Source organism: Lagopus leucura, unplaced genomic scaffold (assembly GCF_019238085.1).
Source record: "Lagopus leucura isolate 7727_CA_CO unplaced genomic scaffold, USGS_WTPT01 Super-Scaffold_100044, whole genome shotgun sequence".
In the NCBI taxonomy this organism is placed as follows: domain Eukaryota; kingdom Metazoa; phylum Chordata; class Aves; order Galliformes; family Phasianidae; genus Lagopus; species Lagopus leucura.
Window position 1 is genome coordinate 1 of NW_024962291.1, and position 12,888 is coordinate 12,888.

General features: G+C 58.9%; 2 protein-coding genes across 2 annotated transcripts; one reads left to right on the forward strand and one right to left on the reverse strand.

The window, feature by feature from the left end:
* The first annotated feature begins 7 nt into the window (after positions 1 to 7).
* Positions 8 to 7,305, forward strand: DTX4 (deltex E3 ubiquitin ligase 4). Its single transcript, XM_042884556.1, has 9 exons — positions 8 to 236; positions 1,865 to 2,588; positions 3,350 to 3,411; positions 3,487 to 3,648; positions 3,729 to 3,790; positions 3,946 to 4,098; positions 4,645 to 4,806; positions 5,061 to 5,150; positions 5,472 to 7,305. The coding sequence occupies exons 1-9, from the start codon at positions 26 to 28 to the stop codon at positions 5,703 to 5,705; spliced, it is 1,860 nt and encodes a 619-aa protein (XP_042740490.1). The 5' UTR covers positions 8 to 25; the 3' UTR covers positions 5,706 to 7,305.
* A 351-nt stretch (positions 7,306 to 7,656) lies between these two features.
* Positions 7,657 to 10,615, reverse strand: MPEG1 (macrophage expressed 1). The gene has a single exon (XM_042884555.1). It carries the CDS (start codon positions 10,537 to 10,539, stop codon positions 8,380 to 8,382), a length of 2,160 nt encoding a protein of 719 aa, XP_042740489.1. The 5' UTR covers positions 10,540 to 10,615; the 3' UTR covers positions 7,657 to 8,379.
* Between the last annotated feature and the right edge of the window lie 2,273 nt (positions 10,616 to 12,888).

Sequence of the window (12,888 nt, forward strand, 5' to 3'; positions counted from 1 at the left end):
GGCGGCGGGCCGGGCTGGAGGAGCGATGCTGCTCGCCTCCGCCGTGGTGGTGTGGGAATGGCTGAACGAACACGGGCGGTGGCGGCCCTACAGCCCGGCCGTCAGCCATCACATCGAGGCGGTGGCCCGCGCCGGGCCGAGGGCGGGCGGCAGCGTGGTGCTGGGCCAGGCTGACAGCCGCCTGGCGCCCTACATCATCGACCTGCAGTCCATGCACCAGTTCCGCCAGGACACCGGTGAGTGAGCCCGGCCGACCCGGGGCCGCCCATGTTCCCACCTTGCGTCGCGCGGTGCCGCCTGACCTGGAATCGCATCGCACGGTGCTGCGCGGTGCTGTGCTGCCGGGCCCGTGCTGCATCGCACTGCCGGAGCCGGGTTGCGCTGCACTGCCTTTCCCGGTCCCGCGTTGCGTTGTGCCGCCCTGCTCGGTTCCACGTCCCGCTGCCCGCCCCGCGGTTGCGCTGCTGTGCCGTGCCGCCTGCTCCTGCCCGCCTCGCTGAGCCCCGGGTTGCATCACGCTGAGCCTTGTGTTTGCCTCGCACTGCCTGACCTGGAATTGCATAGCTCTGCTCCTTGCTGCTTGCGTGCTCCCTGCCCCTAGCTGGCCGTGCGGCTGCCCGAGTCCTGTTGCAACAAGCAGCCTTTTGCCCTAGTGGCCGGGGCCTGCGGACCTCCTCTGTTCCCTACAGACCTTTCCTCTGCGTATGAGGCTCTCCCTGTGCTCCCCTGGCCCTATGGGATGCTGTGGGGACAAGTCGTGCCCTGGAGCATAGCAGGGTACAGGTGGGGCTGCGGGGGGACACCAAGTGGGGAGCACGGGCAGGTGTTGGGAAATCCCCGAGGGCTGAGTGCAGGTGTAAGAAATGCAGGGCACTGTTGTGTGGGGTGTGCTTGGCACAGGTGTTTGTGCTCCTTCCTTCCACTGGCAGTCCCCGCTTGGCCGTAGGAAAGGGATAGCAGCATCCCTTGTCCCCAGGCGGTGTCCCCTTGTGGTGCTGCCTTCCCCAGCAGCCCGGGGCTGGTGGGAACCATGGCCCGCCCGGGTGCTCGGGGACAAGGGACCTTTGGTGCCGGGGGACAGCATTCAGCGCCATGTGTCTGAGGGCTATTGTTGCCCAGGGGAGGAGGCCTGAAAGGGGAATTGTTCTGCCTCTCCCTGGGTTGCCGGGGATGTCGGTATTTTGGGTCATTAAACAGCTCTGATTTGGGGGGGTCGCGACCCTGGCAGGCCCTGAATAGCTATTGTCCCCTTTCTTCCCTTGCTGAATGGGAGGCCAGCCGGCCGCCGGGCCGGGGGACACGCCACTTTCCCACAGCGCCAGAGCTGCCAGATGCCGCATGCCGTCGCTGCCGCCCTCCTCGCCTCGCACCGGATTAGGATAAATCACTTCGTGCAGCGAGGCCCCGCTCCCCTCTGGCCCCGGCGCTGCTTTGTGCCGGCAGCTTTTCCCCCACCAGGTGCCCCTGTGCGTGATGGGGCGGTGACCCACTTCTCTGCTCTCCAGCCTGCTCAGGGGGAGCCCGTTCTGGCATGGGAGCTGATGGTAGTGGTAGGGGTCGGGATTAAGGGGGACTGACATTCCTGTGGGCTTTAAGGGGACACGTGGCCGGTCAGAGCAGGACAATCGTGTTCTGCTGCGGTGCCAGGCGGGACCTGGCTGAGGTGTGCTGTGACGGGCTGACGAGCGTCACGTTGGTGCCGGGGTGGCCTGGGGAAACTGAGGCACGCTGTTCCCGTGGCAGGGTGGGGACAGTGGCTGAGTCAGGAAGCTGTCATTCCAACACCAGTGAGGCCGGTCGGGGCAGTTCCATGGTGTTCACTGACTGGTGCCGGGTTCTGATGAAATCTCCGTCCCCTCCGCAGGCACCATCCGCCCCGTGCGGCGCAGCTACTATGACCCATCCTCAGCACCGGGCAAAGGCGTCGTGTGGGAGTGGGAGAACGACAGCGGCTCCTGGACTCCCTACGACATGGACGTGGGCATCACCATCCAGCGTGCGTACGAGAAGCAGCACCCCTGGGTGGACCTCAGCACCATCGGCTTCTGCTACGTGATCGACTTCGCCACTATGGGCCAGATCAACCGGCAGACCCAGCGCAAGCGCCGCGTCCGCCGCCGCCTTGACATGGTGTACCCCCTGGTGTCGGGCACCCTGCCCAAGTCACAGTCCTGGCCGGCCAGCCCTGGGGCGGCAGCGGCCCCCCCGGCCCCTGCCTGCGCCTGCCCCCAGTGCCTCCTGGTGATGAGCGTCAAAGCTGCCGTGTCAGCCGGCGGCCTGGGGGCTGCTACCCTGCAGCCACGCAAAACTCCCCCTGCTCCTTCCGTCACCCCCAAGGCCCCGGCACCCACCTCAGGTGCCAAGGTGCCTGACGGCACGGCCGCAGCGCGCGGATCGCTGAAGCCTCTGGGCTCACAGAGTGTCCGGCGGCAGGCAGCCAGCGCACCTGCCCTGAGCCCAGCCGGCCCTGCTACAAGCCCCCCCGGCGCGGGCAGCAGCAAGGCGGCCCGGCCCGGCCTCGGCACCCTGAACCGCAGCCACCTGCAGCGCCTGGCCATCGCCCAGTCTCGCGTGCTTATTGCCTCGGGGTGAGTCCTGCTGTGTGTGTGCGAGCGAGAGTGGGGAAAAGGGGGCCGCATCCCTGAGCCATTTAGCGTGGGGGAGGGAAGCCCCAACTCTTCCTCATGGGCAGAGGGCTCTGCTGGCCCTTCACTCTCCCCTGGTCCCTGTGTGGGGAGGGAGCGGGCATCGCAGAATGCCCTCCTGCATCTCAATGAGGAGGCTGGGCTGCTCTTTCTTCAGTCCTTTCTCTGTCCCCTACCCTTCCCCTTCCATCTCTGTTCCCCACCCTTACCCTGCCACAGAAAAGACATTCAGGGCCCTGTAAGAAGGGGTCCTTCCCCACCCTCTGTGGACCATTTTTTGTGCTGGGGTGGGGACCACTCAATGCGCCATTTCTCCCTTTTGTCTGCTCTGCTGTCGGCCTCCTGTCACAGCCTGGCCCCTTTCCTTCCCTCTGTCCTCCCCCTTCCCTCTGTGCTCCTGACCCACCGGGAAACTTTCCCATGGAAGAGAGCCCTGACGCGGGGCGGGGGGAGCGGCTATGCAGTGACTGTAGGGAGAATGGAGAGGGGAAAAAAACAGCAACCCAGCGACAAAAAGAGGCTGTGAATGGTTTGGAGACGCAGGCGGAGTTTCTAAAGAGCGACAGAAAAGGCGGCAGCAGGGCGGGGGGCACAGGGCTTGGTGGAGAATTCTCTCCTTCCAGCCAGGGCCTGCTTGGTTGCTTGGGAAACTGCTGTCTGGTGTGGGCCGTGAGCCCTGATGCGGTCCTGTGCTTTCTCTGCAGGGTCCCTACTGTCCCCGTGAAGAACCTCAATGGCTCCAGCCCTGTGAACCCAGCTCTGGCAGGTGAGGATGGCCCCACCAGGGAGGTCTGTGGGGGTCGTCTTCATTCCTTAACGCTGTCTTGCCCCCCCCCCTCAGGCATCACAGGGATCCTGATGAGTGCAGCCGGGCTGCCTGTCTGCCTGACACGGCCCCCCAAGCTGGTGCTGCACCCTCCGCCTGTCAGCAAGAGCGAGATCCAGTCCATCCCCGGCATCTCCCACACCTGCCGCAAGACCACCAAGAAACAGGCCAAGAAGGGTGAGCCCTCTCTGGCCCTTCCCACCCTCCTGGCTGTAGGCCCGCTGACCCCAGCCCTGCTGACTCTCTCTCTCCTTCAGGTAAAGCTCCAGAAGAGGTGCTGAAGAAATACCTTCAGAAGGTGCGGCATCCGCCAGATGAGGTGCGAGCAACGGCTTGGGCTGTCCGCAGGGTGGGAGGTGGCAGTGCCCCTGGGCTGTGCTGTGTATCTGCAGCCTCTCCTCCTGGCCCCTCTGAAGAGGGGCTGCGAGCCCTGGGCACATGTCAGAGGGCCCTATCCATCCATTCTCCATGCAGGACTGCACCATCTGCATGGAGCGGCTCTCGGCGCCGTCCGGCTACAAGGGCCCCCAGCCAGCCATCAAGCCTGACCTGGTGGGGAAACTGGCCAAGTGTGGCCACATCTTCCACCTCCACTGCCTGGTGGCCATGTACAACAACGGCAACAAGGTGCGAGGCTGCAGCCCTGGGGGCCTGAACCCCCAGCTTGGTGACGTGGGGGGGGCCTGGTGCATGCCATAACCATGTGTCTCCATAAAACAGTCTGTGAAGGGCAGATTTTTGCTGGAAATGCTGAATCACAAACTGGGTTTGTATGGCTGTTTTGTTTCCCCGCTGTGGTTCCTGTCCTTACTTCCCTCCCAGGGCTGGAGAGGTGACCTTTGGTCTGTGCACACACCACTGCTGCTTTTCCAGCTGCAGGTGGACTTCTGAGCCCTCTGCACAGGGCTGTTTTGTTTGGCATGCCTAGGAAAAAGCATTCCATGTTGCTTAGAGATTGTTATTCTGCCATCTGTTTCTCTCTCTGCCAAACCAAAACAAAAAAACAGAGGTAGGGCTCGTGAAGCTGATGAGGAAGAACAGTTCAGACATCGGGTGTTTGGTTCCAGTTGGTTTGCAGGCCCTCCCAGTCCCCTCCTGCTTCCTGAGTGCCTGTGTGTGTGTTCATGCTGGGTGGTGCTGGGGAGCACTGCTTTCATTATTTCCCTCTCTCAGGATGGTAGCCTGCAATGCCCAACCTGCAAAACCATTTATGGGGTGAAGACGGGGACGCAACCCCCGGGGAAGATGGAGTACCACATCATCCCTCACGCATTGCCCGGCCACTCTGACTGCAAAACCATCCGTATCATCTACAACATCCCCCCAGGGGTGCAGGTGCGTCCTGGGGAGTGCGTTGGTGGTGAGCCATCCTTGTGGGGACCCACAGCCCTGCTGCTGTTGCATCTGTGACCTAAGGTTGGGGGTGGTAATTTTAGGGCTGCTGTTAGAGTGCAGCTGCTCTGTGATTAAGCCTTCTCCATGTGGCAGAGGCAGCTGCCTCTGATGGAGTTTTGGTGTTGTGTTGCACCCAGAGTGTGCTTTTGAGTTCTAAATTATATTTTATTTTTCTCTCCCATTGCATGTTGTAGGGACCAGAGCATCCAAACCCAGGAAAGAGCTTCACTGCCCGTGGCTTCCCACGGCACTGCTACCTGCCTGACAGTGAGAAGGGCAGGAAGGTGAGAGGGGCTCAGGCTGGCGAAGCATGCTTGTGAGGGGGAGAGGGACGGGGACAGGGATTTGGAGCATGGAGAAAAGCAGGCTTGGCTTTGGCACACAAGTCCGGGTGAAGATCTTCCTTCAATGTAGCCTGTCCTGGGAGTGCTAGAGAGCTCTGCTATTTTGGTTGGTGTGAAACAGCATGGGATGGGACTCTGCTCCTGGGATCCCTGGTCAGCCTTGGTGAGGGCTTGCCTGGGTGGTCAAGTGCTGAGCAAAGGTGGGTGCTGCCTGCAGCTCCTGTGCCCACCTTGCTGCCTGCCCCATCTCCCCCTCCCCAGGTACTGAAGTTGTTGCTTGTAGCCTGGGACCGACGCTTGATTTTTGCCATTGGGACCTCCAGCACCACGGGTGAGTCAGACACAGTGATATGGAATGAGATCCACCACAAGACAGAGTTTGGCTCCAACCTCACCGGTCACGGTTACCCTGACGTCAACTACCTGGACAACGTCCTGGCTGAGCTCGCAGCCCAGGGCATCACAGAAGAGAGTCTGGCACAGGAGAAGGACTGAGATTGATGGTAGGGAGGCCATGGCAAGGGTTCCCACTGCTGTATCCAAGGATAGAAGCCACCAGTGAAACCTAGCTGGGTTGTAGGGAGGGCAGCGGGAGCAGCTCCAGGTCAGTGGGGATGTGGGAGGGTGTCTTAGGGCTGTCCCCTCCCTGCTGGCAGAGCCAGCTGGTGCCGTGAGCCACAAAGATGACCCTGGTCTGGCCATCCCCAGAAGCCAGTCGCTGCTGTGCATTGTCCCACACAAATGTTGCGTGCTGCTGGCAGGGCTCTGTGGGAACTGGGGAGGGCAAGCCAAGACCCTCCCTTTCCTAATCATCCATGTTCCAGCCTGACTTGATGCCCCCTGATACCCACCTGGGCCTGGGACCCCATCCTGGTGCTGGGCAATGGGTGGGAGCCGGGCTGTGGGGTCTCTGGCTGTGGCCCTACCTCGTCCCTCACCCGTCTCTTTGTCTGTCTGTCCTGTCTGGTACATCCTGACTGATCTTCTCTGTCCACAGAGGTGGGGGCTCTGGTCCATCTTGACCAGACCCCCTTGTCCTTCCTCCTCCTCTTGGTTATGTCTGAGCTGTGCCCTGTGGGGTCCCTTTGTCTGGGCTGCCCCTGTACTGGGAAGGGCTTGGAGGGTGGTTGGAAGCCGAGTGTGGGGGGGGAAGCATGTCTCCTGCTCCTGCTCTCCCCAGTAGTGGGTTCTTTGAACTGTTTGTATGGGGGCGTCCCCGTGTTGAATTTTATATACCTCGTGTTTTGGGGGTTTGTCGTATATATGTACATATAGGTGGTGGTGGCTGGGAGGCGGCCAGGGGAACATGGTGCTGTGGCCAGGCCTGGTGGTGCTCTGGATCTGGGGGTGGGGAGAGGGAGACACTGACCTGGAAGGACTCAGTGCCTCACAGTGGAGCTGTCACCCATGGGTCTCTGTGAAGTAGGGATAGATGGGAAGCCATCACCTTCCTGCTAGATTCCATCCATGTCCCATGGCTCGGGGATCCCTGGGGAAGTCTCAATGAGGTAGAGGGTGGCTGGCAGTGTATTGGCACAGTGATTTTGGGCAGGGCTGGGGGGGGGGGTTGATGTGCTGGGGGGATAAGTGTGGCTGGGGGAAGGGGAGGGGAGGGGGTTTGCATGGAATCTGGTGGCCCCCACCAGACCCAGGGACTTTGCAGGGCCTCTTGGAGCCACATGGGGTGGGAACAGTGGGCCCTGTGGCTCCAGGGGGATGCTGGGGGGGGCACCCTCCCCACAGGCTGTTCTATGCCCTCCTCCTGATCCCATCCTATGAGACACCCTGACTTGGTGAGTAGGGCGGGGGCCCTGCCAAAACTGCCCCCTGTCCCCCCCTCATTGCTCCTTGTGGGGTTGGGTCCTCATAGCCCCTTCTGTTTAGTCCCTTTCCGGTTTTCCTTTGGGGTTGGTTCACCCTCCGTCCTGGGGGACGGTGGTGTGGGAGGGATCCGTCCTGATGTGCATCATTCTGTCGTTGTTGCTGTTTCTCCTCTCCCCTGTCCCGTGGGGTCCATCGCTGCCAGCTGGCTGCACCCCAGGGCATCAATAAAGCGGATGGTGGAGGAGTGCTCACTGTCCCTATGTGGCCTGGCCTCTCTGTTGTCTTCTGTCCGTCGTCTGTGTGATCAGGCGAGGGAGTGGGCACCCACAGGGAGGGCCAGGCACCTCATCCCTCCCCCCATCCTTCCTTTCCTTAGCATGGGCTGTCATCTTCTACCTCAAGGGAAAAACCCTCTGTCCCTAGGAAATCCCCATCTGGGCAGCTCTGCAGCAGGGGAACAGCATCGTGGTTTCTGCATGGCTGCACCTGAGGCTGCCTTGCTGCAGAAAAACCTGAGCTGGAGCTATGCAAAACCCTCACGTGATCTGGGGGAGGGAGAGGGTCCCCACCTCCAGGGTGCCAGGTTGATGACTAATGTGACACAGCTTTTTAACAACATTCCTTTTTTTTTATTATTATTTTTTAATGCTGTGTTGCCTATGCAATTATTTGCTGGCTGAAATAAAAGTGATCCGTGCCTCTCTGCATGTGTGTGTATATCTATCACGATAGATATACATGAAGGCGTGGGTCGCCCTCCTGTTCCTGCGGGTGGAAATGGGTGCTGGGTGTGTGCAGTAGTTGGGGGACTTGGGGGGGAGCAGGGTGTTCTCCAAGGATTTGGTCCCTGAGCCAATGCTTTTACAGGCTGTGTATCTCTGCTATGGAATTGAGTCTATCTGGTGAGTCAGGAAGGAGGGGTTTGTTTGGCTTCCCCTTGCTCTTCGAGGTTCTCTTGGGTACCCCAACAACCTCAGTAGCTTTTTGAAGAGCACTGGATCCCCTTTTCTGGGAATGGGGAGGAGGAGAGAGTGGGCACAGCCTGTAATGGGGTATGACTCTCAAGCAGCAAAGCTGGTTGGGGAAGAGCAGGGGCTGGCAGAGAGATGTGGTGGGTCCTGCTGGTGGGATGGCCTCAGATGGTGGCCTTGGAGGTCAACCAGGGGGCCTAGAGAAGGATGAAGGGTGGTGGAGCCCTGCAGGGTAGCTGGAGCTGCAGAGAGGTGAACCTGTCGTCGGAATGGGGTGAGGTGCAGGGGCTGCTGGCACTGCACAGCTATGCCTCAGGGAAAGGAGTGGGCCAGGGGCTTCGCCTAGGTTAGGAGCACAAGCAGCTGAGCAATACTTATTCCTCGAGGCCCGCTGACTCTTGCTGGTGCCCCTCACCCATGTTCACTGTGGTGCTGTCCCCTGGCCTCTGCACAGGCGTGTCCCTGTCACTCATAGCCAGGTACCCCCTTCTCCTGTACCTCCAGCGACCGTAGCAGACCATTGCCAGGATGGTGACAAGCCCCACCAGCACTGCTGCAGCCACGCCAGCCACCTCACCCCCCGTCAGCGCCCGGCCCCTCACCATCTCTGCTGCCTGCTGGATCTCAATGGGCTGTGCCAGCCGCCACGCACGGCCCGTCCCATCCCGCACCCAGGCGCTCTCCCCATCCCCGTTGCTCACCAGCACGGTGTCGATGGCTGGCAGGTTGGCAGGGGGTCGGGTGAAGGGTGGTAGGCGCGCCGGCGGCAGCGAGCCCGCCGTGAAGACACCGGCCTGGACGCAGTACTCCACCTGGCAGCTGTCGCTGATCAGTGCTAAGTGCTGGCTGAAGCCTGTGGGGCAGCGCTTGGCGTAAGGGTCCTCGGCGGTACCCTGGTGCTGACCCCCTAAGGGGTTCCCTGCCTGGCAGCTGAAGAAGCCCCCGAAGGGCACCGCGTACTGGCTGCCTCCCTCGTAATCCTGGCTCACGCACAACCTGAGGTCATCAAAGAGCTTCAGCAAGAAGTACCGTGAGGGGCAGGACTGGGCACCTGTGAGGGGGTTGACGCTGCGGCTGCTGAACAGCCCCCCGAAGAGGTAACCCGAGTATGGGGACACTGGGCCACTTGCGACACACCAATAAGCTCTGAATTGCACCCGGGAGAGCCAGAAGACATCCCTGCAGACACGGTGACAGAAGATGCCCAGGGTGCACTTGTTGTGGCACTCCAGGTGGCTGTGGCCTTCCTCCCGCTCCTGCATGCCCAGCAGCACGGGGCTGTACGAGGTGGGACAGGAGAAAGCCCCGGTGAGGGGGTTTTTCTGCTCCAGCGCCCGGCACAGTTCATTGGTGTCGGGGCCGGCCAGCCCAGTGCACTCCTGGAAGACTCCCCCGAAGGTGAAATTGGTCATGGTTCCCACGCAGGAGCCATCGTCAGCGTTGGCGTGGAAGTTGAAGTTGGGTGAGGTGGCATCGGTGCAGCCAGGGTAGGTGTTGAAGGTGTAGTAGCGGCGGATGGCCATCTCCACCCGCTTGGCCAGCTTCTTCACCGTGGGGCTGGGCAGCTCTGGCAGGGTGCTGGGGCTGATGAAGAAGTACAGAGGCAGCCCCGAGCGGTCGATGGCCACCAGCTGGTTGCTAATCCCCTCCTGCCAGGTCTTAAGGGTGATGCCTGGGTAAAAGGGGGTCCCGCCGATGCTCTCTACTCTGGAGTTGGTGCGGTTCTCTAGGTACTGCTTGGTGAAGGCAGAACTGGTGCCTTGAGATTCCTCAGTTTTCACATTGATTATGCTGTGGAAGGCCACAGCGGCTGAGGCAGTGATGGAGCTCCGCGTGGCCCAGCTGTCCTTCAGGAAGGTGGCCTTGATCTGATCCTCCTGGACCAAGCTGGCTCCAGCATCCACAGATGTGATGGTGTGGGTGCCATAGTTGAGCACCAGCACCTCAGACAGAAAATCAGCCATCCGAGTCTGGTTGTTCTCCAGGTGGCTGGCAATGGTCAACAGCTGCTTCTTGAAGCCCTTGTCCAGGCTTGCTCCTGGGTCAATCTTGGCAGTGTAAACCAGGTTCCTGACCTGTACGCGAGTGGTGACCGCCTTGTCCTGCACTTGGTGGGTCTTGGCCTGGTGGAAGTCATAAGAGAACTTGCCATTGATTGCAGAGAAGAGGGACAGCTCCAGGTTGATGGAGGCAGAGGTGACGCTTTTGTAATCCTTCCAGGACTCGATGATCTCAGAGTTGATGTCCAGGTTGCTCTGCTTGCGAGGAATGGTGAAGATGTCATCTGGGATGATGTAGGACCCATCTTCAGTGGTCTTACACAGCGAGTAGCTCAGATCTATGACTCTGCCCATATCTAAATTCCTGAGGTTGTCCCAGCCCCCCCCGGGGAGGACTTCCAGGCTTGGGAGCTTCAGGGCCTTCTTGCAGTCCTGAAACCCCACAGAGGACAGTGCCTCCTGGGGCTGCTCAACTTCTGCCACTGCCATAGCCAGCGCCTGGGTGAGGAGGACCACCCTCAGCACCCAGACCATGGCTGAAGAACTCTGGACGTCCCAGTGGTGAAGAGGTGGCTGGGGAAATGAAGAGGAGGGGGTGCGGCTGGTGGGTGGTTCCTCCTCTCATGATTGAATTAAGAGAAGGGAAAGGAGAACTGAAAGCTAGTTAACATGAGAACTGGCTGAGTGGGGCAGAGGTAACTGGGTGAGGGGCAGGAAAGCCTGGAGCTCACTGCCTCCCTGCAGCAAAAGCTCCCTCTTGGTGTGAAAGTTACTCTGCTGGGAATGGGACAGGGTGAACTCTTTTATTCAGCACTCTGCTGGCATCCACCTGATGCCACCATGTGTATCTCCCTTCAGTCACTCCCTCCCTTCACCCTGGCTCTACCATGCCCTGCAAGGCTCTGGTAGCTTTGGGGGAGACTTCAGCACTTCCCACTGCTCCTTACAGCCTCCTGAAACCCATCCCTGTCCTCCCCCCAGTGTTCCAGGTAGGGAAAGGCACCTTCCATGTGGAACTGTGTCATTGCTGTATGCTCTGGGTAGTAAACAGTTAAAGTTGTTTCTGCTGCAAAACTGCTGAAGTAACCATGGCTCTTTCCTTATGGACAGGTTCATTTCCCCTATTTCTGCTGGTTAGTTCCTCTTCCCAGGATAGTTGTGGTAGAGAATGGGGCTGCAGTGAGTGGTGTGGTGAACAGCCAAAGGGGCCAATGAGAGCACCTTGTCCCTCACCAGCAAGAAGAGCCTGTCTCTGCCACTTTAATGCCCTCCCATCAGCTGCCTTATTCTGTAGAACAAAGATGATCTCCTCAGGATGAACAATCTCAGATTCCTCAGCCTTTCCTCATAGGAGACAGGCTGTAGTCCATCATATTCGTGGTACTTGGTTGGAGTCTCTCCAGGATGTCCACCTCTCTCTTGTACCAGAGAGCCCAGAGCTGACTCAGCACTCCAGGTGTGGGCTCATCAGTATGGAGCAGAGGAAAAAGATCATCACTCCTGGCCTGCTGACCTGGGGCTGCCATCCTTGGAGGGCTTCAGGACAACAGAGGAGTACCACCGGCTATGACATGGAGCCAGGAAATCGGACATCGTGCAGACCGGGAGGCGCTGGGACATCCCCACCGCCAGGCGTGGTGCTTTGCTGTGCTGCCACTGCTCTCTGCTGGCACTGGGACAGCACAGCACTTCTGGGGACAGGCAACTTCCTGGGCTGGAGGGCTTTAACGTGGAAGAAAACGAATGCAATCCCAGCAAAAACCGGCAGAGTATCCACCCGTAGTTCTACACCATCTGCGTCATGCTCGGGTTTTACACTTGAGAAAATATCCTCATGAATCACCACCACCCTCCCTGTCCTTTGACACACTGAGATATTACTATTTGTAGGCTGTGGGCCATTACTTCAAAATGTCCATTGAAGTGTCCCAGGTAAAGGTCTGTTGAGTTCATTTTAGTCATTTTATTAATGATTTTGGGTATCCCTTCATGCTAGCTGCATGCTTCCCTCTAACATTGCCCACTCTTGCTCCATCTCTGTAGGTTTCCAGTTTGTGTTAGAATTAGGCCAGGATCTCCTTGTTAACCCATGCAGGCCTCCCAGTGTTTTTGCCAAACTTTCTCTGCATCAGGGTGTGTTGCTTCTGAGCTGGGAGAAGGTGATCCTTGGATATTAACCAGGGCCTTTCCAGGGCTTTGTCACAGGTGAGAATTTCCTTGCAATGGCCAACCTCTACTGTCCTGAAGCCCAGGAATGTGAGATTGTTGCGTGTACTCATCACTGCCCTAAGGATGCTGAACTCCACAGTTCATTGACACTGTGGCCAAAGTTGCCCTTGAGCTTCTCATTCCCCACCTGAATATTCACGTGAGTGAGAGCAAGCTTCAGTACAGCATCCCTCCCCACTGTCTCCTCAATCACATGGAGGAGAAAAGCTTCACCAGCATGCCTACATCTGTGTGCCTGGGGGGATGTGCAGTTGTTATTCTCTATACATTGCAGCACAGCAGCTATGGGAGCCATCTCAACTCATATCTGTGAGATTTCCAACCCTTCCTGTTGTTTCACCCGTGTCCAGAACCAATGGGGATATATCCATAATTCAGCTTTACCCCATGTCCCCATGGAATGGCTGACAGACTCAGGTACAGCACCCAAGGCTGGAAGTGAGTTTCCACATAGTCTTGAGGTTTTAATAAAGAAGAGATACTCATTAGGAAAGAGCTACAGAAAAATAATTTTAAAAAACTGATTAGCTGTTGTGTATCCCAGCTACAGGAAGGAGAATGGAGCAGTTTGCTGCTGTTCTGCAGCACCGAACAGGGAAAGGTGATTCTGCCAAGAACAGGGCTGCCCCTTCTTGGGAGCAGAGGTCCCTGTTC